General features: G+C 51.7%; 1 protein-coding gene across 3 annotated transcripts in view; it reads right to left on the bottom strand.

Annotated features, from left to right (window-relative positions):
- RBBP8 (RB binding protein 8, endonuclease) overlaps nucleotides 1-26,519 on the bottom strand; it is a 2,310,314-nt gene that overhangs the window by 1,428,872 nt on the left and 854,923 nt on the right. For all 3 annotated transcript variants that reach the window (XM_069620894.1, XM_069620893.1, XM_069620895.1), the window contains exon 5: nucleotides 25,867-25,979. In XM_069620894.1, coding sequence (XP_069476995.1) covers nucleotides 25,867-25,979 — 113 coding nt within the window. The remainder of the gene's footprint in view (nucleotides 1-25,866; nucleotides 25,980-26,519) is intronic.

Genomic DNA, 26,519 nt, shown 5'->3' with positions numbered 1-26,519 from the left:
AACCGAAGACGACACTGCGGTTCAGTGCGGGAAGAAGAGGCTGTTGACCAGTACACAGAGAGGTGTTCACACACGGTCTACACTGACGGACCTGGCGAGAAGCTTGTACAGCAGAGGTCCATTCGAGTGCAGGAGTCTGACAGAGCGGTCGTGGGAAGACACGCCGCCTGCAAACGACCAACAACGGTGCAATATGCTGCAGAGCCACAGAGAGGTAAATAACGCCGGGTCCAACAGTGAAGGTACTGGATTTACCAAAACGGTTCATGAGAGTGCAAAAGGGTTGCAGAGGCAACAGGAGGGGAACCAAAGAGACGTTTCCCAATATAGGGAAAAGAGGGAAAGTCCCTGTAATATATCAAAAGGACACTAATAATCACCCAGAATGAAGCATCGAGACCATGGTCTAGGACCCTCAACCAAAATGAAGATCATTGCCACTCATATTCCTTGTGGCTGTACTTGGGCAAAGGAGTGAGCCAAGTCTGCCAGAAGAAAAGCATAGAGAAACTCGGGTTTGGGACCTGCACCCACAAAAGAAGATCAACTTAATTAATCTTTGCTGTGGCAGTATCTGGCAGGAGAGTGAACCAGGTCTGCCATACCGAATGTGTGAAGAAGGGCCAGGGAAAGGGAGTAATTCCCCCTGGTATTGTGAAGTGGCAACCGAGTGTAAGAAAAGTCAGGGGAATGGAGTAATTCCTCCTGATACTCCGAACCATGAAACAAAGTGTGAAAACTGTAAAAAAAAAAAAAAAATTTCAAAAGTGTGAGAAAAGCCAGGGGAACAGAGTCATTCCTCCTGGTGTTGTGAACTGTAAAATGAAGTCTGAGAAAGACATGGGGAAGGGAGTCATTACCCCCGGTGCAGTGAATTGTGAGAATCATGACAAGGAAGCGGAGAGTCATTCTCCTAGTAATCAAACTTGTAAGGAGGATCAAACTAGTGAACCAGGGGGAAGGGAGTTATCCCCCCTGAAGGGAAGAAACAGTGAACCTTTTGATGCAAAGTATTAGGAGTTTAACAATCTTTTGTTTGTAAAGTATTCACATTCTGAATACTCACATGGCATAGTCGGTTTGGTCGTCCCTTCCCCCACTGTATTTTTTGTATATTTTAATTGTACTGCAATCCCATGTTCCCTTCCTGTTGCCCTATGGACGCTTTGAAACAGAATTTATTTGCTGTATAAGTGTCTAACAAGCAAACAATAAATAACCAACTAACTAATTAATTAAAACGAGGCGGAGGGAGTCATTTCCCCTGGCAAAGAACTTGTAACCAGAACTCTACCATCCAGTCCAAGAGGAGGGAGTCATTCTCCTGGACCAAGAACATTGGTGCAAACTTTTAGTTTAGTTATAAGCGTAATGGACAGATATAGGGACGTTTTGACAAAGGACGGTGGACTTTCAAGTTACAAAGACATCCTAACAAACCCATTAGCACTTGAGTTGAAGCAGGGAAACCCCTCATAGATACAGGGAAATATAGGCTTTCTATTTATTTTGATATTGATTAAACGTCTGTAGTATTCCCTATGCCCCCTGTGTGTCAGCCTCCTCCTTCTCCACCCTTACTCTGCCTACCACCACTTGTAATCCAGGGGTAATTCTGCCAGACCAAGTGGTGGTAACGGTAAATCCATTTGGTGGTATCTCGGCAGATTTACTGCTGAGATACCACCAAACTTGTAATGAGGCCCAATAACTTGATTAGGTATTCCAGAAAGTGTGCCAATAATCCCTGCTTCGGATTGCATTCTCCTTAGTCTAGTAAACTGAGGTTTGCAACAAAATAAACAAAATAAACTAAGTTCAGCCTCTGGAGCTTTATTCTTGTGTAACTGGATTGTAGAAGCTAGGATGTTGACTTGTTCCACCCAGTCTACTCTTTGTATTTTCTTTCATACCCTCGTGAAATTCTCCCTATAGCAACCCCGGATTGGCTACGGGCACATTCTGCCTATGCGTAAACTTCTTCCACTCCTTTGGAGAGTGCTCTGTTCCTCCACACTATCTGGGCTATGGGTTCCATCAGCCCGTTTCGGTCTCCCATTTTTACACCCTTGCAGGGTCCTTTTTTTCTTGGAAGCATGTGGGCTATGGGCTCGGTCAGCCCAGTCCGGTCTCTCCTTTTCACCCCCAGGCAGCATCTAGGTTTCTTAGCCAAAATTGGGCGGTCGTTTTCTCCTCCCACCAACCAGTTTGCCACGGTCGCAGCGTACATTCTCCCCAGGAATGGGATTTGGGACTGGAGTCCGTTTTTACGGTCCTCGCTGATCCGCGCTCTAATTTCTTCTTTGGGTTGCGCAGTCGGATTCTCTGCTTCTCTTTCTCCCATTCTGGACTTCAGCATTTGAATGTCGGGAAGCCAGTACTTTAAGGTGCTTCTTTGCTAACTTCCTGTCTCAGAAGTCAAAATCATCTTGGTGTCTACGCTGAAGTGGCAGCTTTCCTCGCGGAGCGCTCGGTCTTCGCCCACCAGGTCTTTGGTGCAATCCTCTGCTCGCCAGCAGAGTCACGGTCTCTCCTTATCAGCTTTAACTTCCTCCCTGAAGTAAAAACGAGAAGTCCGTTGGTCACCAGTCCCTTCATCAGTGAGGGTCAATAGTCAAGCCATCCTCCTTAAAGGGGTCTTGTTCTGTGGTAGCATCTTTAATCCCATATAACCAATACACATTGAAGTCTGGGAAGGAAAGGTGAGGTGGGATTAAGCCCTGCCTTGGGCATTCCTTGTCCCCAGAGGGGCATCGCTCCCAGTGGGATCCCGGGTGCCCATAGCCCTAGGGAGGGTATTGCATAGTGGCCTCACCTCCCTAATCCCTAAGTGGGTGGCTCCCCCATGGGGAGAAGGGAAAAATGCCCTGGATTCATCACGTAACATGGAGGAGAAGGAAGTTAGGTAGTTCTTCCGTGTTGGGCTCAGATGCAAAACTACATTACCCAGAAGTTGAGTGTCATGTGATGTGTACTTGTTACAGGTAAAACAAGGAGCTGTTGGCATAATTTACTCCTCATACAACCACTGATACAGAGATGCTGTTGATGCTGCAATACTGTATTCTGCCCTTTTGATTTCTCCACTCCCCACGTTTTTTACTATTAGTTTGCCCGTTTCCTTTTCCTGTACAACTATTATTAATATAGTATGGTATTGAGCGCGGACCTAGCTTTAAGAAGCAACAGTGTGCTATTCAGAGGTATACAACAGTACAGATGCATAACATAGTCCTTTTCAGAGGTAACAGAACAGATATACAGCAGGGGGTGGGATACCGAGGGGCTCAGAGGGGGGGTACAGCTATACCGGGTTGCTGGGAGGAGAGGGGCAGGCATCGTCTAGCGAGTCAGGTGGTGCGAAGAGCGATGTGATGGCCTAGGTGTTGAGGCAGAGATTCCTTGAAGAGGTGGGTCTGGAGTTATTTTCTGATTTGCAGGAGAGTGGGGGCGAGTCTGATGCTGACGGGGAGGAGGTTCCATAGTCTTGGGGCAAAGGCAGAGAAGGAACAAGTTACTTACCTGTAACTGTTGTTCTCCAGCATGGGTCTGGCATGGATTCACATGCTCATGAATATTCCCCGTCGTCAGGCTGGGAATCCTCGGTAAAGAAAAAAATCAGGATCAGTTTCGTTTCTGATTTGTCTTTCTCAGTAGTAACCAATCACTGGTCTCTGGGTCATACTGCCCCCAGCCAATGACTGCCCTCTCCCCAGGCCCCGCCTCTGGCAGCCATCTTCAGATTTGGTAGCACGCAAAGTGGCAGTATGACCAAGTGAAGAGCCGTAGAGGGGCAGGAGGGAGGGTTTGCATGTGAATCCATGCCAGACCCATGCTGGAGAACAACAGTTACAGGTAAGTAACTTGTTCCTTCTCCAGCATGGGGTCTGGCATGGATTCACATGCTCATGAATATAAGAATACATAGCAGTACACATGCACAACCACGGGAGGTGGCCTAGGCTCAACACTAAGCATTACATAAAACTCAACATTAAGCATCTCTTACCTCCTCACCAGGCTCACCTTAAGCGAACAGGTTGCGCAGCACTGCCTGGCCGACTCTGGACTCCTCTCTGGAATCCCGGTCGACGCAGTAGAATCTCGTGAAGGTGTGCGTCGACCTCCACGTAGCAGCCCTGCAGATGTCCAGCAGGGGCACACCATACATGAACGCCGTGGTAGCAGCGATCGCTCTGGTCGAGCGGGCTCTCGGACGGCCGGGCAACGGTCGGATTGCCAAACGATGACAATGCATGATGCAGCCGGAGAGCCATCTGAGCGCCTTCAAGAGAGCCTTCCCTTGGTTCACAGGTCCAAAGTTCACAAACAGCTGTGATGTCTTCCGAAAACTCTTTGTTCGGTCCGCGTAGAACTTCAGCGCTCTAGCCACATCCAGCGAGTGCAAAGTCCTCTCGGCCGGAGACAAAGGCGACGGGAAAAAAACAGGTAACACCAAGGGCTCATTGAGGTGGAAGTCAGACGGCACCTTGGGCATAAACGAGGGGTGCGTCCTCAGCACCACCCTCGTGTCGTGAAATGTTAAGTATGGAGGCTTGCAGGATAGGGCCTGGATCTCTCCCACTCGCCGTGTGGAGTTGATGGGCACAAGAAATTAAGTCTTCCACGACAGGAATTTCAGCGGCGCCGAATGCAGGGGCTCCAATGGCGCCCATGAGCCTGGTCAGCACCACGTTGAGTTCCCACGCCGGGGCAGGGGCCTTCACCGGCGGGAACGATCGTAACAGTCCCTTCATAAATTCCTTCACCAGGCGATGGGACCACAAGGACACCCGTCCTGTGGTTCTGGTGTATCGGGAGATCGCAGCCAGATGTATCTTGATGGAGGCGTGAGCCAGTCCAGCCTTGGCCAGCGACAGTAGGTACGGCAGCACTTGAGGGGCCGTAATCTGTAGAGGGTTAATCTTCTGTGCACGGCACCAGACAGAGAACCTCTTCCACTTATGTCCGTAGCACGAGAGTTGAGGACGCCCTGGCTTTTGCAAGGACCTCTCTGCAGTCAGCCGGGATATCGTACCCTCCAAACTCTAGCGCTGCAGGAGCTAGGCCTGCAAGTTCAGTGACTCCGGGACTTGATGAAGTATGGTGCCTCCTTCTCTGGAGAGAAGATCCGCCTCCGTCGGCAGCTTGACTGGTGGGGACGCTGACAAGTCCAGAAGGTCCGGGAACCAGATCTGCCTCGGCCACGCCAGTGCAACCAGGATCTTCCTGCACCGGGATCTCTTGAGCTGTTGACGAGTCGGAGCAGCAACGGCAACGGAAGGGACGCATAAAGGAACAGGCCTTCCCAGGGGAACGAGAAAGCATCGCCCATGCTCCTCGGCTGGGGAAACCTGCTGGCGAACCTCTGGCACTTGGAGGTCGATCTAGGGTTTTACCCATCGTCCGAAGAGTCAATCCACTTGATCCTGACGTAGTTCCCACTCGTGGCACGAGCGCAGCTCCCTGCTGAGTGAGTCGGCGATGGTGTTTATCCCTGGCAGATGAAAGGGCACCAGAAACATCCCTTGGGCGACGGCCCAATGGCACAGATCCTGGGCTTCCTTGGAGAGGGCTGGGGATCTGGCTCCTCCCTGCTTCCGGATGTAGAACATCGTGGTGGTGTAGTCTGAAAATTCTCACCACCTTGCCCTTGGGGTGACGGGAGAAAAAACCTGAGGGCCCAGAACACTGCACGGAGCTCCAGGATGTTGATGTGGAGCTTCTTCTCCTTCGGGAGCCAAAGGCCTCTTGCGTGAAGATCTCAGGTGTGTGCTCCTCACCCTTCCAGGGAGGCATCCGTCGTCACCGTTATCTGGTGGGATGGGGTCTGAAAGTCTGTGCCCGCCGTCAGATGAGCGCGGGTGCCCCACCACCGGATCGCTCGTCGGAAGGTCTCGTCGAGCGGAATCCCGTCCTCGAAGCTGCCCGTCGCATGGATCCAGCGGGAGTCGAGGAACTCTTGCAGAGGGCGCATCCGAAGCCTGCACAGGCGCACGAGATATATGCAGGAGGATATCATCCCGAGGAGGGACTTGATGGACGTCACCCTGGCCACGTCCGTGGCCAGCAGGCGCTGCACCTTGCCCAGGATGGCCTTCGTCCTTTCTTCGGACGGTGAGGCCAGGCGCGCCACTGTGTCGAGTTTTGCTCCCAGAAACAGTGCGACTTGCGACGGGACCAGGTGGGATTTGGGAAAGTTGATGGAGAATCCCAGGTCTGAGAGCTGCTGGACGGTCTTTGCCCCCCGCCCCCCGACTTGCCTCGTCCTCTATAGACTTCCTGCGACGAGGAGCGGGGCGCTTGGCGGTACGTAGAGGAGCAACCACCGAATCCCTTGGAGGCACCCTGCTTGCCTCCGGCGCTCCGAAAGGACGGCCTCCGTTGCCGGAGAATGCCTAGGGCCCTGGCAGTCTCTGTGTCCGCCTTGATGGCTTGGAGGGACTCATCCACCGTTTTCCCAAACAGGTTGTTCCCGTTGAACGGCATGTCCAGCACCCTGGCTTGCACATCCTGGCGGAAATCTGTCGCCTTGAGCCAACCTCGTCGGCTAAGGCAAACGCCGTTGCCTAGCTGGCAGAAACCGGTGTCAGCAATGTCCGTTGCCACCATAATGGCGTGGTCCGACGCCACTTCGCCTTCTTGCAAGATCTGCAGGGCCTCGGCCCTCTAGTCCTCCGGTAGGAAGTCCAACAGGGGGGCGATCTTGTACCATAACTCCCTGTCATAGCGGGCCACGATCGCAAGGGCGTTGGCCGCCTGAATCGTTGTTGCCGCCGACGAGATAACTCGTTGTCCCATTGCGTCCAGCTTCTTCCCTTCGCCGTCCGGCGGGGAAGTTGACGTTGAGACCGATGCCCCCACCCCCCCCCCCACTTTCTTCTTGGCCGCCGCTGAGACGACCGAGTCCGGGGTAGGTTGTGCCCTAAGGCACAAAGGGGCCGCGTCGGGGACCCGGTACTTCTTCTCGTACCGACCCTTCTTGGCAGGCGTCGTAGACTGGTTCTTGAGAAGGGTGAGACCCTTGTCCCAGATGTCATCCAGCAGAGGCACGGCGAGGACTGACTTCCTCCTGGCCTCGCGCCGTTGGTAAAGGAAACCTTCCTTCTTCTCTTCGGGGCAGAGCTGAAAAAGCTCGGATGTCCTGGCGATCATTGCATGGAAAGATCCGATCTCATCGGACGGGGAGGCCCGGGCTGGTGATGGAAGCTCCATCCAGTCGTCACCGCTGTCGTCGTCGGTACCCGTCGTGGCCGTGTCTGTTCCCGTGTCATCCCCTGGGACGGGGGACGTGGGTAAAGGCCGAGCAGACCACAAGGGCTGAGAAGGCGGGGCTGCATGGATCCGTCTTCTCTTGTTCGGGGGGCTTCCTGCCAGGATCGGCTCTGGTTCCTCCGTCGGATCTGGTACCGGGTCCTCTGTTGGTGGTAAGGGCAATCTTGTCCTGATCTTTGAACATAAGGATTGTATTGCCAACAAAACGGCCGCCGAGTTATCCTGCGGCTCCGGAAGCGACGGCTGACTAGGACACTAGCCAGTGCCGCCGTCACTCTCATCACCCTCGTCGGGATCCCTCCTGTGGGGACGGGCCTCCGAGGCCCTCATTGAGGCCCTCTCGGACTTCGATGTTGTGTCCGTGTCCACCATGGCCACCGCCCCCCCCCCTCTTTTTCCGCCGAGGTCTTCACGGGGGTCTTTTCGATGGGTCTGAAAGAGGCTTCCCTAGGGAAAGAGGCCATAGGGAGACTATGGGCCCCGAGGTTGCCTCCACTGGTGTAGCCTCCACAGGCTGCGCCAGGGCCGCCGCGACTCCCTCGAAAGAGGCCTTGGCCGGGTGAATCAAGGCCTTCACTGCCTTTGGCGTGCTTGAGGCCTTCACCTTGGGGGGAGGGTCACCGCCTCGCTCCCCCTCGGCCGAATCCTTCGAGATCAACCTGGGCCTCTCCAGAGGCTTACCCGGGTTCTCGGATTTCCTTTTCCCCGAACCAGAGCGCTGGCTCGTGGTTGATGGTGCTGGGGAAGGCGCGCCCTTGCCTTGCAGCCGAGGACCCCGACCGTTCGGCGCTCCGGGTACCCACGGACTCGCGGTGCTTTGCCTTCTGTTGGGCCCCCGTCGCCGGGGCGCCCTCACAGGACTTAGAAGACCGCTCGAACTTCTTCTCACCTGACGGACTCCTTCCTTCCAGCCAGTTGGAGAGACGAAAGTGTCGGTCCCTGATGGTCCGTTCCGACATGTTCCTGCAAAACGCACAGTCCTTCTCCATGTGCGTTTTGTCCTCATGAAGGCAATAGAGACATTTCGAATGCTCGTCCTCCTTGAACACATTCTGTAGCTGGCATCCAGGGCAGACCGTGAACAGCTTTCCGGGCGTCGAGCTTCCTTTCTCCTGGGCCATGTTCGGGTAGGCCGCAGAAACTTCTGGAATCCTCCAAGAAGCGTAACTCGACGAAATCTTCACCCTTGAGGGGCGCAGAAAAATCCGACACGGATCCCCGTTAATCGGATGTAGCGACGGTGGAGCTTGAGGCTCTATTTGACCGAAAAATGAGAAATTCTCTTTGAAAAAAGCGCGAAAACGCAGCAAAAGCTCGAGAGCTAAACACGAGGACTCCCAACACTTGAGCGTGCGGTAAAAATCTGAAGATGGCTGCCAGAGGCGGGGCTTAGGGAGAGGGCAGTCATTGGCTGGGGGCAGTATGACCCAGAGACCAGTGATTGGTTACTACTGAGAAAGACAGATCAGAAACAAAACTGATACTGATTTTTTCTTTACCGAGGATTCCCAGCCTGACGACGGGGAATATTCATGAGCATGTGAATCCATGCCAGACCCCATGCTGGAGAAGGTTTGTTTTCTGGTCTTTTCCTTTTTGCAGCTGCGGATTTCAAGTCTGCACGTGTCCTCGCTTCTGGTGGTGCGCCGTCTGCCGGAGATGCAGAGTTTCTCAGCAGGATAGCTGTGTGAACTGAGGGCAACCGCCTTATAGATGATGCAGTAAGACTTGAAGGTGATTTGTGCGTGCAGTGGGAGCCAGTGAAGGTCAACGAGTGCCAGAGTGATGTGGTATCTGCATAGACCCTTTTTTTGATTAAAGACTTTTATTGATTTTATTGCATAATACACAAAAAGGAAAAATGACCCTGAAGGGGTCCAACAACCAATAACATCACAAAAGAAAATAAGGTCCGTCTTTCAACAATTTAAGGATATGTTAACAATTACTTGTACACTCTTGCATTACAATTACATTCTGGCCACCGGCCTGTGTCATACAATAGACTTATTGTGCGTTCTCCCACTTTCCCATATTTTCCCCGCTTTCCCAGGACATCCTCTGGCCGCATATACTCTTCGCTCCATCGCAATGCATGCATCTACATCATCTATCCATTGTGCATGCTCAGGGGTTACATCCGAACCCCATAGCTTGGCAATGTTGCGCTTGATCAGTGCCGTGGTGGTTGCAAACAGTAGCTTATCAGTGCGAGACATCTCACCCTCGTCCTCGACACCCAGCAACATCAATTTCGGATCTCTGGGCACAGTCCGACCCAGTACCTTACTAAGTGTGTCGCAGCAGCGTTGCCAGTATAGCGTGATGTGCGGACAGCCCCATATGTGGAAAAAGGTGCCCTCTTCCTGGTGGCAGCGCAGGCAATTCGGGTCTGTGGTTTTACCCCATCGGTACAGTGCGACCCTTGGATAGTAGACTCTATGCAGGATTTTGAGCTGGACAAGGCGTAATCTGTCCGAAATGGCGGTTTCCCTCGGGTACATTAGGATTGTTATCCAGTCTTCAGGCAGTATTTCTCCCACATCCCTTTCCCATTTAGACTTTAGACTCGATAGCTCCGGTGTGGCAAACGAGGTGAGAACATTATACATCACCGAGGTGATTTTGACGTCTATGCTATCTAGGACCAGGTTCCTCTCTATGAGGGTGCAGTCTGCCATGTCCCGCAGGTCAGGCAAGTACCGCTGTAGGGCATGACTTAATTGCATATGCCGGTATCGGTCAGTGACAGGGAGGTTGAACTCCTCCACCAACCTCTCAAATGGCACAATTCCCCCGTCCCGAATCACATCCCCCACTTTTGTTATTCCCGAAGTTATCCAGTTCCGCCATTTTGGGAGCCTGTCCAGCTCAGGGATGTGTTCATTTACCCACAGTGGCTGTACCGGTGTGGTTTTCCCTTCCCAGTTTATGTGTTTATGCGCCTCTGCCCAGATTAATGCCTGGTGAGCAGCCATTGTTTTGGTGGTGTTGATATTAGTTTTCTGGTATAGGGACTCTAGTGGGGTTATGCTCGCTCAATCCAGGGTATCAGATTTAATGTGAGGTAGCGAGGGGTCGCCGTGTAATAGGTCGTTTATTACTGCCATCTGACTCGCCCAATAGTACGTCTGTATACGCGGCAATCCTATGCCTCCCTCCCAAATGGAGCGCTGCAGGATGTGGAGCGCTATTCTCGGGTGTCCATTTTTCCACAGGAGTTTCCGGAGGATTCTGTCGATTTTGTGAAACTCCCGTCTGGGGATGTGTAACGGGGCGTTTTGGAGTATGTACAGGAATCTAGGTAGTGCCATTATCTTAAATAGTGCTGCTCTCCCCAGTACGGTCAGTGGCAGGGCGTTCCAGTGTTTGACGTCCTCTGCAAAGCGGTTTATGATTGGGTGGAGGTTTTTTTCTACGTAATCGTTTAAGTTCTTTGTTATCTGAACCCCCAGGTAGCGAAACTTGTCAACTTCTATACGAAAGGGACAATTCTGTATCCCTACGCTACCCATCTCTCTCAGTGGAAACAGTGTGGATTTCGACCAGTTTACCTTCAAACCACTAAAGGATTCGTATTCCTTCAGTAAGCGTATCACTGCAGGACAAGAGGTTATAGGGTCTGATAGATACAGGAGCAGGTCGTCCGCATATAGTGAGACCTTATCCTCCCAATCATCTGTCCACCGGAAGCCCTTCCACATTTGTGATTCTCTTAGCAGAATCGCCAACGGCTCTATGGCAAGCGCAAAAAGCATTGCAGACAAGGGGCAGCCTGTCGTGTCCTCTTGCCCAATTTAAATGGCTGAGAGAGCCACCCATTTACTCTGTTCATGGCCTCTGGGGACTTGTATAGCAACTGCACCCATCCCAGGAATTGGTCACCGAAACCCATTCGACGCATTATTTCCCACAGTACTGGCCAGTGCACCGAGTCGAAGGCTTTCTCAAAGTCTATTGCTAAAAGCGCCAAGGGACCTTGCAGGAGGGAGGATTTTTCGAGTGCAGCGTGCAGTCTGTGTATGTTCATACGCGTAGACCTCTGGGGCATAAAGCCGCACTGGTCTGGATGTATAAGTGACAGGATAACTTTCTGCAGTCGATTAGCTAATGCTTTCGCCAGGATTTTGCCTATCTGGTTTGGGGATCACTATTATAGTTGCCCTCCTTAGGTCTGGGGGGAGCTGTCCTTGCTCCCTCGAGTGTGTGTACATCTGCAGGAGATATGGGAGTATCACACTTGGTTCTATCCTTTTCCATGTCTCCACCGGGAAGCCGTTCGGGCCCGGTGTTTTCCCGGGATGTAATTGTAACATGGCCAACCCTAGTTCCTCTTCAGTAATGGTTGCCTCCAGTAGATCTCTGTGTGCCCGTTAGGCTAGGAAGGGTGATCCCGTTTAACACGGAGAGGTTAGTGGGGGCTTCCAGTGACCCATAGAGTGTTGCATAGTAAGCTGCAAAGCCTTCTGCAATAGCCTGATCTGCCACAGCGGTTCCGAATTGTCGGGTTTGATCATCCTGACCTGTTTGTGCCCTTCAGCCCTGCGCTCCAGCCAGGCTAACAATTTACCCGCCTTATCTCCAGTCTCATATAGTCTGGCGCGCATCGTGGTGTGCGCCTGTTTAGCGTTGTCTAGGGCTACATTGGGCAAGGACCAGTGCTCGGTTCGTTTCAGGCAGGTCTCGCGCCAGATGTGCATGCTCTGCACGTTCCACCTGTTCTTCAGCCTCTTTTACTTTTTGCATTTGAGCCTTTTTGTGCGCCGTTGTCCAGGAGATAATCTCTCCCCGCAATACTGGCTTATACGCTTCCCACAACAATCCTGGGTTATCAGAGAGCCATCCAAGATGGCCGCCTCCTAGAGAGCTCCGTGTGGCTCTCCATTAATCCTGCGACATCCTCACCTCTGCGGCATCCGATTCACCCAAATTTGCCACCGGGTGCGCTCGGGAGGCGCCACTGTTCACCCCGAGCCCATTATCCTCTCCAACGGCGGAGCGCCGGCCGAGATCCGGCCCGGGCGCCAAGGCCCGCGGACCACGCCAGCAGCAGGCCGAGAGGGGAGGAGCTGTCCGGGCACGAAACACAGAAGAAGCGGCGTGCCACCCGGCGCCCAGAGTTAGCAGCGACCCGCTGGGTCAGAGAACGAGGCCACACCAAGAAACGGGCTGACGTGCGCACGACAGCGCCAAGAGACACACGGTCTCCGTCCCCGCAGCGGCCTGGCAGAAAATCCAGCAGGGAGCGCGAAGGACTACGCTACCCTCGCCAGACACGCAGGTAGGATCCCCATTCGGCGCGCAAGGTCGGCCTTCCCGACCCACCAGGCTGCATAAACCCCGCCGCTTTCACGAGACACTGAGAAAAGCTCAGGAGGCGTAACGACGAACCCCTCACAGACTGCCTGCCTTGGCGCCCACCTGAGTAACGGCCACGCTCGGCCTAACCGGCACATTGGCAACACAAAATAAAAGGGAGTCCCCCACCCCAAAACGGCAGACAACATCTGAAGAATACTCCCGCTGCCCCTTCATCCCGACACCGCACAAGCCCCATCACCTGGCGACGACTCCCCACTCCAAGGCCTGACCAAGTTCCAACAGGCGGTAGCAGGAGCGCCCGCCTAAAGCGACGGAGGTCACCCCCGCCACCAGACGCCACGAGTCCCCCTCCAAAATCGGGTACTCCAAACACGCGCAACACCAGCCATATAACCCCCACACTCAGCTGCTTCCAGTTTGACAAAGGTGGACATCGTAGGCCAATCTCACAAAACAGCGTAATACCAGCCAAAACCACGACGAAAGCATCGGACTCGTCACAAACGCCAGTGGAGGGTCGCCAGCTCCGCAACCGCCACACTCTCAAGCACTCAACGCAAAAACAAGAGCGTAATGGGGAAAACAGATAAAACCCAAAAGAAACTGAACTTCGAAGCAAGCCATACCAATAAACCTCCCAACGACGGGAGCAGAGCAGCGTCCCCAACGCCCGCTACTTCCAGGTCGGACGAGCATATACCAAGCTTCGACATTAGGGAAATCCTGATGGATCTCAAGGCGGGAATTGGCGACCTAGGCAGCAAACTCGACAATCTCTCGTCTAAAGTGGACCAACTCCAACACAGACTCGACAAGCACGCCGACAGGCTGGACACCGTGGAACAACGGGTCTCCGACCTAGACGACGGCACGTCGGCCCTGACCACGCGAATCTCCACCCTGGAAACCCAAATGAAGGCAGTCTGCGCCAAAAATGAAGACTTAGAAGGGCGCTCAAGAAGAAACAACATCAGAATTATAGGAGTTAGGGAGAAACAACTTCAAGGGAAAATGGAGGACCATGTTGAACTGATCTGCACGACGCTCTTCGGGAAAGAACTCCTCTCCCAGCTGTTTGTAGTCGAACGTGCCCACAGAATCCCAAATTCAAGACCAGTCCCAGGCGCAAACCCACGGCCAATTATTGCAAAACTGTTAAACTACAAAGATCGCGACGCGATACTCAAAGCAGCCAGGGAAAAAGGGAACCTCCAGTACGACGGAGATCCAATTCAGTTCTTCCCAGACTTCTCTCCCAGCGTACAGACACAGAGACGCTCCTTCACCACCGTAAAGAGGAGACTGCAGGACAACCAAATACTTTACTCAATGCTATACCCGGCAAAGCTTCGCATTCAACATGATGGGAAAGCACTTTTCTTCCACACACCTGATGATGCCGACGACTACTTGGACCGTGCTGGCTGCAGACCTGCCCCAAACAACCCCAGGCCGCAGCGCGAAAACCAAAGGCGCAGAGAACCACCATAACTAATCGTCCCGGGCAGCTAAGAGAGATGAACTCGTACCTCCAGCGCATCCACGCAAGCCTTTACCGCAGAGAGACACTCCTAGTTTGTAGGAGAGCCACCCTTACCTCTCGGGAGGCACCTAGTGCCCCAGCACAGCAACCCTCACTGTTTGTTGATGAAAGGGGAACATCGCGGGTCTGTTGGGGGTTGCCCGCGCGAGGGAGGGAAGTTACGTACACCACACCACCTCCAGTTGAGGTGTGCATCCACACAATGGTTCAACAGTGAGGAGCGTCCAGGTTCCGCGCCATCTCCCCCACACCCCCCAGCTTCACCAACGCCAGCACAGCGCCCAGCCTCCGAACCCCCCAACTCCATCCAATCCGCCAGATCATCCCTAGCTGCAATACCAGCAACCTTGAGACATAAACGATGAATCAACATAGACCCTAATCTATTCCATTCAATGTCATAACCTGGAACATAAGAGGAGGCAATGTCCCATCGAAAACCAGGAAAATCCTCCAATACCTCAGAATACCCGAAGTGGATAGCCATGATTCAAGAAACACACTTGCTCCCAGGGAAGGACCGCCAGTGGGCCAAGAGTTGGGGATGCCACAGGTACTTCTCCTCTTACTCGTCGTATTCCAGAGGGGTCACGATCCTTATACACAAGAGGATCGGCTTCCGCCTTATCCACACATCCAAAGACTCCGAAGGGAGGGCAGTCCTCGTAAGTGGCATCATAGAAGGCCAGAAAATCACCCTCGTCAACTCCTACGCACCAAACGTAGACGGCCCCGACAACTTCAGCTGGGTGCTATCCCATCTCTCGTCACGAGACCCCGCAACCATAATCTGGGGTGGGGACATGAACACAGTACTGGACCCGGTGAAGATCCCACACTACCCCACATCCTCCGTCCAGAGCCTGCCTCCAAATAAAAGAAATATGCAAAGCATTCGACCTGAAAGATTCCTGGAGAGCATCTAATGGAGAGCTGCGAGATTACACATTCCACTCCGCGCCGCACAACTCGAGCTCCAGAATCGATTACCTTTTCACTTCAAGGTACGGCCCATGGACCAGCGGCTCATGCGATATCCTACCAAGAACTCTTTCGGACCACTCCCCGGTAACTCTCGTCCTCAACCCAGCTAATCCCAAACCTCCCGTACTGAGGTGGCGCTTCAAAACAGGCTCCATGCGAGACGAGGTCTTCGCCTCGGAACTGAAAGAGGAGATCTCAATGTTTCTAGAAGCCAACACAGGGTCAGTTTCCTCAGCCAGCACGCTCTGGGAAACTCTAAAGTGCTACATCAGAGGGGTCTGCCATGCCAAAGAAAATGGCATCCTGAAGCTCATACGGCGGGAGCTGGCAACCAGCGAGGAGAAGCTAAAGCAGCTAGAACTTCAAGGCACCAACACAAACAACCCAACAAGTTCAGTCGCCCTGAGAGAAGAGCTACAAAAATTCAGGAACGCTGCCGATCGCGAAGTGAAATTCCTAAACCGCGACAGATTGGTCAGGCAATACGGCGAAGGGCAAAAACCGGGCGCTCTTCTGGCAAACCTGGTCAGAGCCGACAACAAACTGCCCCCGATAGAAGGGATCAGGACCAAACAGGGACAAATAGCCCACACCGACGAAGACATGGCAGAAGAATTCAGGCTTTTTTTATCAAGAACTCTACAGCACTAGACACAACGGAGACCCGACCGCCGCAAGGGAGTACCTAGAGGACACTGAACTGTACTGGGTTGAACAGCCCCTGCGGGAACCACTAAACGAGCTAATCACACAAGAGGAGATTACTGCTGCCATAAAATCCCTCCCGAACTCTAAAGCTCCCGGCCCAGACGGCTTAACCGGGGAATTCTACAAAGCCTTTGCACCCACCATCGGTCCCCTTCTGGCGGCAGTGTACGAAGAGTCGTTGGATAGGGGATCCCTCCCCCACTCTACCCGCGAAGCCAACATCATCCTCCTGCACAAACCAGGCAAACCATCGGAGGACTGTGCATCATACAGACCCATCTCCCTCCTCAACCTTGACAACAAGATACTCGCGAAGGTGCTTACCAACAGGCTTCTTCCACTGATGCCCACCCTGGTACTGGCAGACCAGGCGGGTTTCATACCGGGCCGTAATACAACCTTTGGCATCAGGAGGCTGTTCAGCGTCATCGAAGCACTCGATCCTTCAAGTCAAGCAATCGCAGTCCTCCTCGACGCCGAGAAGGCATTCGATTCAGTGGAATGGCCGTTCATGTTCACTGTACTCACCAGAATGGGGCTGGGCGCTCGCTTCATCAAACTTGTCTCTTTATTGTACAACAAACCACGCTCCAACATCATCGTAGGCACGGCAAAATCTGCTCCCATAGAGCTCCAACGGGGTACCAGACAGGGCTGCCCGCTCTCGGCACTCATCTTCGCCCTGGTAATGGAACCGTTGGCCTCCAACCTAAGAGAGCATAGACAACGAAGAGGGCTCGTAGTTGGACCACACAAGCTCATTACATCCCTCTACGCAGGCGACGTGGCACTGTTTATCCGAGATCCCGAAGAAAATCTAAACCCGGTCATGAGGGAAGTAGTCAAGTTTGGAACAGCCTCCGGCCTGAAAGTCAATCCAGCAAAGTCCATTATATTCCCGTTGACCCCTGCTACCAAACCATTCATTGATGACTTTCAGCTCACATGGAAAACGTCCAAAGTCCGATACCTGGGGGTCCAAATGTCCCTGAATTACCACGAGGTGTTCCGCGACAACTACGAAGAGGTAGTTAAGTCCCTCCAGGATAAAGTGACGCGGTGGAAGTCCTTACCACTAACGCTCTGGGGGAGAGCTTCCCTAGTTAAGATGGTGATTCTGCCAAAATTGCTGTACCTATTCACCAACATCCCTATACTGCTACCCCAAACCTTCCTGAAAAAACTGAAGAGTATGGTCCTTGAGCTGCTCTGGGCAGGCAAACCAGCCAGAGTGGCACACGCAACACTGACACTCCCAGTGACGAGCGGTGGTCTCGCCCTCCCAGACCTGGAGAAGTACTTCTGGGCAGCACAGGCACAATTCCTCAGCCATTGGTACACCACCCATACAATCAGGCCTCACGTGCAAGTGGAGCGAGCCCTGGCTACACCAAACTTGTTAACAGCAGTCGTCTTCAGCCAAATTCCCGTTCCCAACCACACCATGAATGCAATGCTTTCAACGTACCAAGTCTGGAAGAGACTAGCTCAAATATACGGGGTACAATCACGATACTCTCCACTATTGCCCGTAAAGTTTATCCCAGGGGTTCCACTGACATCTGAGAAAGTATTTCACCAGTGGGTTGACAAACTACAAATAAAGACCCTGGGAGACCTCTTCACGGAGGACGGCTTTATAACACCACAACAAGCAAAATTGAAAGGTGGCAACACCGCACTTGACGTATTTCTATACTTCAGGACCAGGTACACTTTACAAGCTCTCTTGCCAGACTTCCCCCAGCAACCCCCAACCTGGCAACTACTACACAATGCCATACAGGCGCAAGGCGAGGGCAGGCTGGTGTCGCAAATCTACAAATCCATCATCACGGATACGACACCTAACCTTACTCAGGCAAAGACCAGATGGGAGAGGTCCCTGCACAAAACTATTCCAGACGAAGACTGGACCTACATCCTGAAACAAACACAGAAAATAGCTCTCAACTCTCGCCTCAAGCTAATTCTTTTCAACTTCCTCCACCAGACCTATCAGACACCAGCAACAGCTAACAGACACCACCCTGAGGCGGCTGCGAACTGCGAGAGATGTGGGACGCAACCAGCAGACTTCGTCCACCTCGCATGGGATTGCCCCGAAATAATACCTTTCTGGACCCGAGTCTTAGAGACGACAGCAGCAATAGTGGGAGAGGAGATACAACCGAGCCAAACTGCAGCCTTACTCGGCTTGACAAATTCACTTTCCGCCCCGTCGAGGAAATTGGCAGGACTCCTGCTGACACTGGCCCGCAGGAGAGTGGCCATGGCCTGGGGTCGAGGCCCACCTCCAACAATCCCCGCCTGGCGCAGGGACATTCTTTACTGCCAGGATGTGGAAACGGACTTTATTAAATCACTACCCTTACATGCCCGCCCACCTGACATCTGGGGACCGCTAGTACAATTCCTGCTAAATGAAGCTGAGGAGACACCTGACATTCGAGCAGGCACCTCTGGCACAGGAACAAGCCAGCTGTGAAGACACCGAGCTAACAGCACCGTCCACATGTCTCAAGTAACTAGAACAAGGCAGCACATCCATAGGAGTCACAAGACTGAGCAGGAGAGCAGGGGGTGAGGAGAGGGAGGGGGGAAGCGGGACATGGCGCAGAGTTAAAACCACCCTAATGTGGGTGTGTAGATGTTTTGTTTTTCAAAAAAACCAAAAATAAAGGTTTTAAAAAATAAAAATAAAAAAAAAACAATCCTGGGTTATCAATTGACCCTGCGTTTAGTTCAAAGTAATTGGTTGTGGTTTCTTGAATACGCTCTACAAGCTCCGGGAAGCCTAAGTAATAGTTGTTAAGGCGCCGTGAAGGTGGAGGGATTGGCCTTGATGTTGATAGTGTTATTAGTAGGGGCGAGTGGTCAGAGATGCCGCGTGGGAGTAGGGTGGCGTTAAGTACTCTATGCACCTCTGTGGTTGGAACGAAAAAATAGTCCAGTCTAGAGAGGGATGCATGGGCGCCCGAGTGGAAAGAGTATTCTCGCTTCTCGGGGTGAAGGTCACGCCATACATCCCTCAGTCCCAGTGCTGATGTGAAGGTGGCTAGCCTTGTGTGCGTGTCGGGATTCCTGCCCCTTAGGTGTGTACGGTCCATACCTAGGTTCATAACATCATTAAAATCGCCACCAAGGATTAGTGCGTCTGAGGAGTCCTGTACTATCAGGGGAGTTATCTCTTCTATGAGATTTGGCAACAGCGCGGGTGGTGCATAAACGGCTAGTATTGTTATGGTTTGATTCCATAGGGTTCCTGTCATATGCACGAATCTGCCTCCTGTGTTTTGTGACACACTGGAAAGTGTGAGCGGCAGCTTCTTATGGATCAGTATGAGGACCCCTCTGGAGCCTGAAGTAAAACCCGAGTGCAGTGTTGTGCAATAGTTACCACGTTTAAATAGGTTGCATGTGGTGCCCGCCAGGTGTGTTTCTGTGAGCAACGCCACATCCGGCGCTTGCCCGTTTAACGCTTGGGTGACCAGTCTGCGTTTTATCCCACTACCCAGCCCATTGACATTCCATGTCAGGAGACGTAATGATTTTGTATCAGATCTAGCATTCGTCATCTGGTTGGGGGCCGGGTTACTGTTGGGCAGTATATGTGGGATTCCGGGAAGATGCATGGTCTGTTGTTTCGCCGTGTGATGCGGGTTCGTAGGAGTGAATATTTAGTGTTGTCGGACCATACATGAACAAAAATAAAGACAAAACCCAGAGCAAGAATAAGAACTCCCCCTCCCCCCAACTCCATCCCTCGTTCCCCTGGAGGCATCTACTGCCCCGGTAGTGTTACCTAACCCCCCCCTCCCTATACTCCCACCCAACCTGGAGTATCTGTCGCCCGAAATTTGAACAGAACAAGTAAACCTTAACTAAGCCACCCTCAGTGGCACATGAACTTTGTAGATTTCACAGCACCTATCCATGGTGCTGTCGCGGACTTCTTTGGTTTTAGTCTTAGCTCGGGGGGCGGGTGGCTGTTCGGCCACTGGCCTGGTTGTATTCCGTGCGCAGATCGGCGTGGGGGGTGAGAGATTTGTGGTGCTCCTAGGCTTAGTAGCTTTGGCATTCTGCCCAAAACTGCTCCCAATTCATATTTCTTCCCGCAGCGGATTTCCTGGTTGTGGCCGCTGCTGTTGGCCCTGCTCTGGCAGACGTTCTGGGCGAGGACTATTGCGTCTATCTCTCCTTCTTCCCTCCGTGTTCCAGTCCCCTTCTATGTGCCGTTCGGCCCAGTTCCACGCCTCTCTGGGGTCAGTGAAATGCACAGTCGTGCCCCCATGGAATATCTTGAGTTGGGCAGGGAAGAGCAGTCCATATTTGACACCCATTGATTGTAGACGTTTCTTGAGCGGGTCAAATGACTGTCATGCTTTCTGTACCTCCCTGGTGAAATCGGGGAAGGCGGCTATTTTGGATCCGTTGAATGTGACCGTGCCCTTCGATCTTGCCAGTTGGAATAGCGTGTCCCTATCTCTATAGTTCAAAAATTTGGCAATTACTGTGCGTGGTGGAGCTCCTGGTGTCACTTTGCCAGCTGGGATGCGGTGGGCCCGCTCGATAGAGAAGAACTTCGAGAATGCCTCTCCGTCATAGATATTCGTCAACCAGTCCTCAAGGAAGAGTTCCATGCATTCCCCTTCGGTTTTTTCCGGCAGGCCGATTATGCGGATATTATTGTGCCGGGATCTACCATCGCTATCGTCCACTCCTGCTTCCAGGGTCTTTATCCGTGCTAGCATACTCGCCACTTGCCAATTTACACCTCGCAGGCCATCCTCGGTTTCAGAGATTCGTGCCTCTGCCTCTCCCGTACGGGAGGTCAGCTTTTGCAGATCATGGCGTAGCAGGGACACGTCTGCACCAATACTGTCCATCTTTTTTTCCAACGAGGTCCTGGAGTTGGTGATGGCGCTCATGATATCTCTTAGAGAAATAGTGTCCACATGATCCGGGTCGACCGACGGTGGCCTCTCTGGTGAGCGGGGTGCTGGCATAGCTGCATACTGCTCGATCCTGCTCTGTGTGGAGGTTTTCCTGGGCTTCTCCTTACCCATTCTCTGCTTGTTGTGGTACAGTTGCAGTGTGCTGATGTCTGGTCCCGGGGGAGGGGGGTCCGGCAGGTGCTGGGGGTAGGCACTATTGGTGGTGCCGGGCCCGTTGCGACCGGCGGGTATTTATGCTTGTGCTAGCTTTACAGTTCCCTTGTCCAAACAATGTCTATTAGCCACACTTTCAGCAGCTCTGTGGGCCAAGACGGTGTGGTGCGTGATATGCGAGTCGGTCAACGCTTTATTGCACCCACCGGGGCCCTTTGGGGTTCTATCCCCCGGTAGCGGCCACACGCACTGGGCTGCACCTGTTGTGTCCTAGAAATGAGAGGGGGTTCACAGCCCAAGTTGTCAGCAGGCGCCGGTAGGGATCGCAGCTCCGTCTGGAGGTCCTTCGCCCGTGGGGGGGGGGGAGGCGGTTCGCTAGCGCTCTCTATCCCACCTTCCCCACTCCTTACCACATCGCCGGATGTTCCAGGCCTCGAGTAGCGGGTCCACGTCTCCGGTTGTAGGGGGCGCGCTAGTCGGATCACCAGCCGGTGCGCCGTGCGTCTTCCTCCGCGCCAACACTGACACACCAAGCTTCCCGCTCCGGGCCCTCTTCAGGCCCCCGGTTCGAAGGGGTTCTCGCCAGGTGGGCTGGACCTACGATCGCTGCACCGCCCCGCCTCCGCGGTCAGGATGTTGACTGCAGAGCCCGGTGGAGCTGTTCCCGGCGGCCGACAGTTAGTGCGCGCTCGCAGTTATGGCGGCCATCTTGGGCTCCGCACTTGTCACGGTTCCTGCAGCTTCCACTCGATCTGGACGGCGATTCCTTTTACGGATTTGCGTCGGAGCACCGCGATTCGGTGCGGGAGAGTCTCACACACCGCTGGAGTATTTCAGGGTTCAGCTCGGATATATATTTTAGCAGGATTTTAGCAGGATAAGGCCAGTGGCGCGGGCGCAGCACAGGCTCACGTCCTCATCGGATGGCTGCTGGCCACGCCGCCGTATCTGCATAGACCCTTGATGAGGCACGCAGCTGCGTGTAGGACACTTCTCAGGGGCACAAGTGATGACGGGAGGCCTTTGAGGAGTGTGCTGCCCCCATCCAGGTGCGATAGGGCCAGTGCTTTAACAGTGGGTCTAAAGCTGCCCAGTGGGAGGAAGGGTTTCACTTTTCGCAGGAGAGAGAGCTGATACCAACTGAATAGCACTATCTGTATTCTAAGTTTTTTTTGCTCTTACAGAGTTCTCTTTGCCACTTTGTGAATCGTGGCTTTTTTACGCTTTGTTTTTGTTTCCTGGGACTAATTAACCATGCACCAAAACTTTTTTCTCATTTGGAACTGCTTCAAATTTTGCCTCTTTTGCCTTGAATTCCTGTATGTAGCCATCCTTGGTACTGGACTATGTGCTCCATGATCCATGGAGAACGGATTATGGACATCGATTTGCTATTTTATCAAGATCTCTTTGGAACTTTTTCTCATTCCTCGAACTGCTTTTGTTGGACCCCCCGCTCCCTTTAGATTTGTGTTTCTGACCCGTATCCAATTTTGGCTGTTTGGAGAATGCTCTGGAATAGAATTATTCAGGTAGAGTTGTTCCTAATATTTGCTGTTGCTTAGACCACTGCCTTACACTAGTTGTATAAGTGATCATCTTAACTGTTTTCTCTTGCAGCCCAGTTGAGGGAATTTGTGGGTATGTTTGGTTAACCTCCCCACCTTTGTACATGCGAGTCAGACATCACATAATTATCATCTTGCCTTCCCCTGGAAGTGCTTGGGTTAGTGAGGGCAACCTACAGTAATAATCCAAAATGAGGTTTAATGAACGGCAAGTCATTGTCACTTCTCCAAAAGAGGGTATGGGGGCACGTCTTATGACGTTAAGGGTGACTATTTGGAGAGAACCTGGTATCCCATAACTTACCTGACCCTAGACCCCCTTCCGATTACCCTGTGATCCCTAATTTACCCACTGAATTGGTCCTGGGCAGCACAGTGCCACAATTTAATCAGTGGATGACTCAAATTGCCCAAATAGGGATAAGAACAGGAATACAGGAAACCAGTGCTCCCTCCAAGACTAAACTTTCTTCTGTGGGAACATCAGAATCCCTGTTATCAGCTTTAGATGGAGAAACAATCATACTAAGGGGAAGGGTATGTGACGAAGCACAAGGCATAATCACTTATTTTAAAGGGAGGGCCACCTCCTGTGACGTTGGGGACGACCGCATGGAGAGACCATGGTATCCCCATAACTCACTTGACCCTACACCCCCTTCCGACAACTCCAACAAGAACCCCTTCCCTAATAGGGTGATGAGATTTTGTCACCCTACCATTCCCCTAGAAAGTACTGGGACCAGGAAGAATAGGATAGGAGTTACACAAGTAAAGATCCCTTTCCCAGTACACAGACCTCCATTGACCCATAAGGGAACTGCAAGATCAGTACTGTGATGAGGAAGAGGTGCAGAGGCATAGAGTTTACCTATGGGAACCGCAGTGAGCGGTCTAGTGGTTGCCGGTTTCCCATTGGCCCAAAAGTAGTTGAAATAAAGGAAGGAAACCAGGATGTGTTGTCAAGCCTTCCCTGCAGAGCAAGGAGCAGGGAAGTTATGCCCCATGAGAAGGAGCTGTGGACCAGAGGCCTTACCGGAGAGATGGGGAACATTTGCACACGGCGAAGTGCTAAGGACTGGGGGGATGCCCAGGTGAATCCCTCTCTAAAGGACTTGACAAAAACTCAAGCACACTCTGGAGGAATCAAAGGTCAAGCCGTCCAAGAAGCAACCCGAAGCAGAGAAGCCGTAGTAGTCTGAAGCAGAGAAACCATGAGAAGGGGGTGTGGGAGACTGCAGAAGCCCAAAACCGAAGCAGAAAGACCCAGAGACCGACCAAAGGCTACCGGGAGAGATACTAAAGGTACAAGGGTGACCGGGACACCTAGGAGGGGCAGAAAGGAGCAGTGGGATATCCTGAACCAGCTAAACAGGGGAAGGAGGGAAACTCTGGGAAGCAAAGTAACCTTTCCAAACCCCCAAGAATGACGGGTCTGGGACCCACACCCAAAGAAGGTTACCCTCGACAGTCATCTTCAAAGTCGCAGTACTTGCAGGGTTGGGAAGCAGGTCTGCGAGAAAAGATCACTAAAGGAACTGCTATACGATTCTCGGGCCCAAAAGCAGAGTGTAACACGAGTCATCTTCCTCGAGGCAGTACTTGGCCAAGAGGAGGGCCAAGTTATGCAAACCAAAAAAGAGAGACCAGGGTCTGAGACCAACAGCAAGCAACATTGAGAAAGGTCAAGGGAAGAGCCATACCCCTTAAATGTTGTGAACTGTGAAAGCCTGGGAAAAGTCAAGGGAAGAACCATACCCCCCCTTGAGAGTCTGAACTGCAAGAAACCTGAAGAGACTCAGGGGAAGGGAAACACCTCCTGAGACTTGTGGAACTTTGGTTTTTGCACCTTGTATTTTGAACTTTATGTTGGAACTCTGGAAAAGAGCTATGACTGGTCAGCTGAGAGAAAATTCCCTTTTCACTTTATATTGAGTTTAGCGTGAGGGTCAGGTTAGGATTCGGACACAGGACAGACAACTTTACATTGGACATTCGGACACAGACACTAGTTAAGTTTTGTTGAGGCAGGGAAACCACTGTTAGAGTTAGGGCAAGTTAATACTTTTCTCCAACCCCTGTTTTTGTCGTCAAATAAAAGTCTTTGCCAACCACCATGCTATCCTTGTTTACGAGTCTTACTCATCACCCTTACACAGGAAAGTCCCACGGAAAAAGGGATGTTCGAGATGAAGTTTCACGGGTGAGTTGTGCAAACAGTGTTAGATCACCTGGAGTAGAGAAAAAGAATTAAAGCAAAGTGTGGATTCCAGTCGGCCTATTGGGGGTACAAAGTAAACGCACAGATGGTCATACCTACAGCCATGCTCTCAACATGAAACACTTCCTTAATACAGGAGAAATTGTCCAGCCCCCTCTTGGCCCAGGAGCAACATCCTCCAAATCTACAGTAAGAGGGCTTGGGAAATAGGACTGTGGTTCAATGGGCATTTCCACTTTTGCCAAGGAAAGACGCAGGTTTTGGATGCCCCAAATGATTTTTATTTCTATGACCACTGCATCAAACTGGCCATTCCATTTTCAAAATGAAAGGGAACAACCACAGAACATGCCAACATATCGATATTATGGGAAAGGATGGTAACAGCCCTCTGAACTTGTATTATAACAGCTGGTTACCAGTGGATGTTAATATCAACAATGGTGTAGGGGAAAAAGGACAAAGCTAAAAGTAAGTTGTGCATTTGTTTAAGGATTACATCTGCATGGACTGTTTTGTGTGTTACCACAGGTCGGCTCGATGAGGAAATTATTCATAGATAACACCAATAAATAGCAGAGGTACAGGCGATGGGTTAATTCAGAATTTATTCTTGAAGAGTCTTTTAGGTGGACCTGTTTTGAATATGTATCTAAGTTAGAGCATTATGATATATAATATGTTAAAAAATAATGTTATATTACTCAAGGGAAAAGATTGATTTAGAAAGACTGCTCTTTGACTGCACCAAGCATTCTTTCTAAATTGAACTGTCAAGCCCCTGCGACACACACACAAGTGGGTGCAGGAGCCAACAGGTGTGGGCAAGAGAAGAAAGGAGCATCCCGTGAGGTAAGTGTTTAATGTTTTATTCGTGTGCGCTTTGAGAGTGTTTGTAGTTCGGGTGCGGGAGTTAAACAGAAGGCTGGTGGGAGAGGGTGGGGAGGGGATCAGCTTCTGAGGGCGGGGATGAGGGGAGGGCCGGAATACAATATTTCTGCCTTTTAGGGTCACACAAAAACAGCCGAAAAACCGGTCATGTTTGTGTTCGGTCTTTCAAATGTGGATATATCACATAGAACCCTTATAACAGGAAGGTAGATTTGGTTGTAAGACAAAAAAAAAAAAACTCACTCAGTTCTGTGATCAGTTTCAAATTCTGCTGTCGAATACTCTCAAACTCTTGCTGTTTCTTCCTCATGTGTTCTTCCGTAACTGTGCATCGATCACATAGTCCAGCCCTCAACCTTTTGAGAGAAAATAACAGAGCAATATAAGCAATGTATCACCTCCACAATATAAGTATGTTAATGATCAGTTCTTGCAGCAAAGAAAACTCAATGGCACTACATCTGTGCTCACAGTGTCTCCTTGACTTTTATACATACACACTGCTTGCTACCTCAGTCATTTTGTAGCAGTGTAGATGACAGTTTACTGTTAACCAACTATGTGATGCTCATTTGATGTCTCTTAGAGGGACGAAATAAAACCCACAAGATACTCCTAGATCTCAGCAGTGAGTTCTTAACACTCAAAGCCAGCATACCTCACTGCAATTGTTCTAAAGAAATACATTTTTCTGTGACCAATTAATTAGGATGCAAAAGGTTTAAACTGAATTGCCATGCTGTTGAGAGGTGAACAGTTCTTCCAGTCATCGCTAGGTATTTATTTGATCAACTCATGTCAAAGGAACAAGCACAGAGAAGGGGTGCACATACCAAGAGGATTAGAGGTGCCATATAGTGAAATAGGTACTGTGGAAGGTCTGAATCAGGTCTTGG

This window comes from Ambystoma mexicanum, chromosome 5q (genome assembly GCF_040938575.1).
Source record: "Ambystoma mexicanum isolate Mex_15411 chromosome 5q, UKY_AmexF1_1, whole genome shotgun sequence".
Taxonomy (NCBI): domain Eukaryota; kingdom Metazoa; phylum Chordata; class Amphibia; order Caudata; family Ambystomatidae; genus Ambystoma; species Ambystoma mexicanum.
The sequence above is the reverse complement of the archived record's forward strand: the minus strand, read 5'-3'. Positions and strand labels throughout refer to the sequence as shown.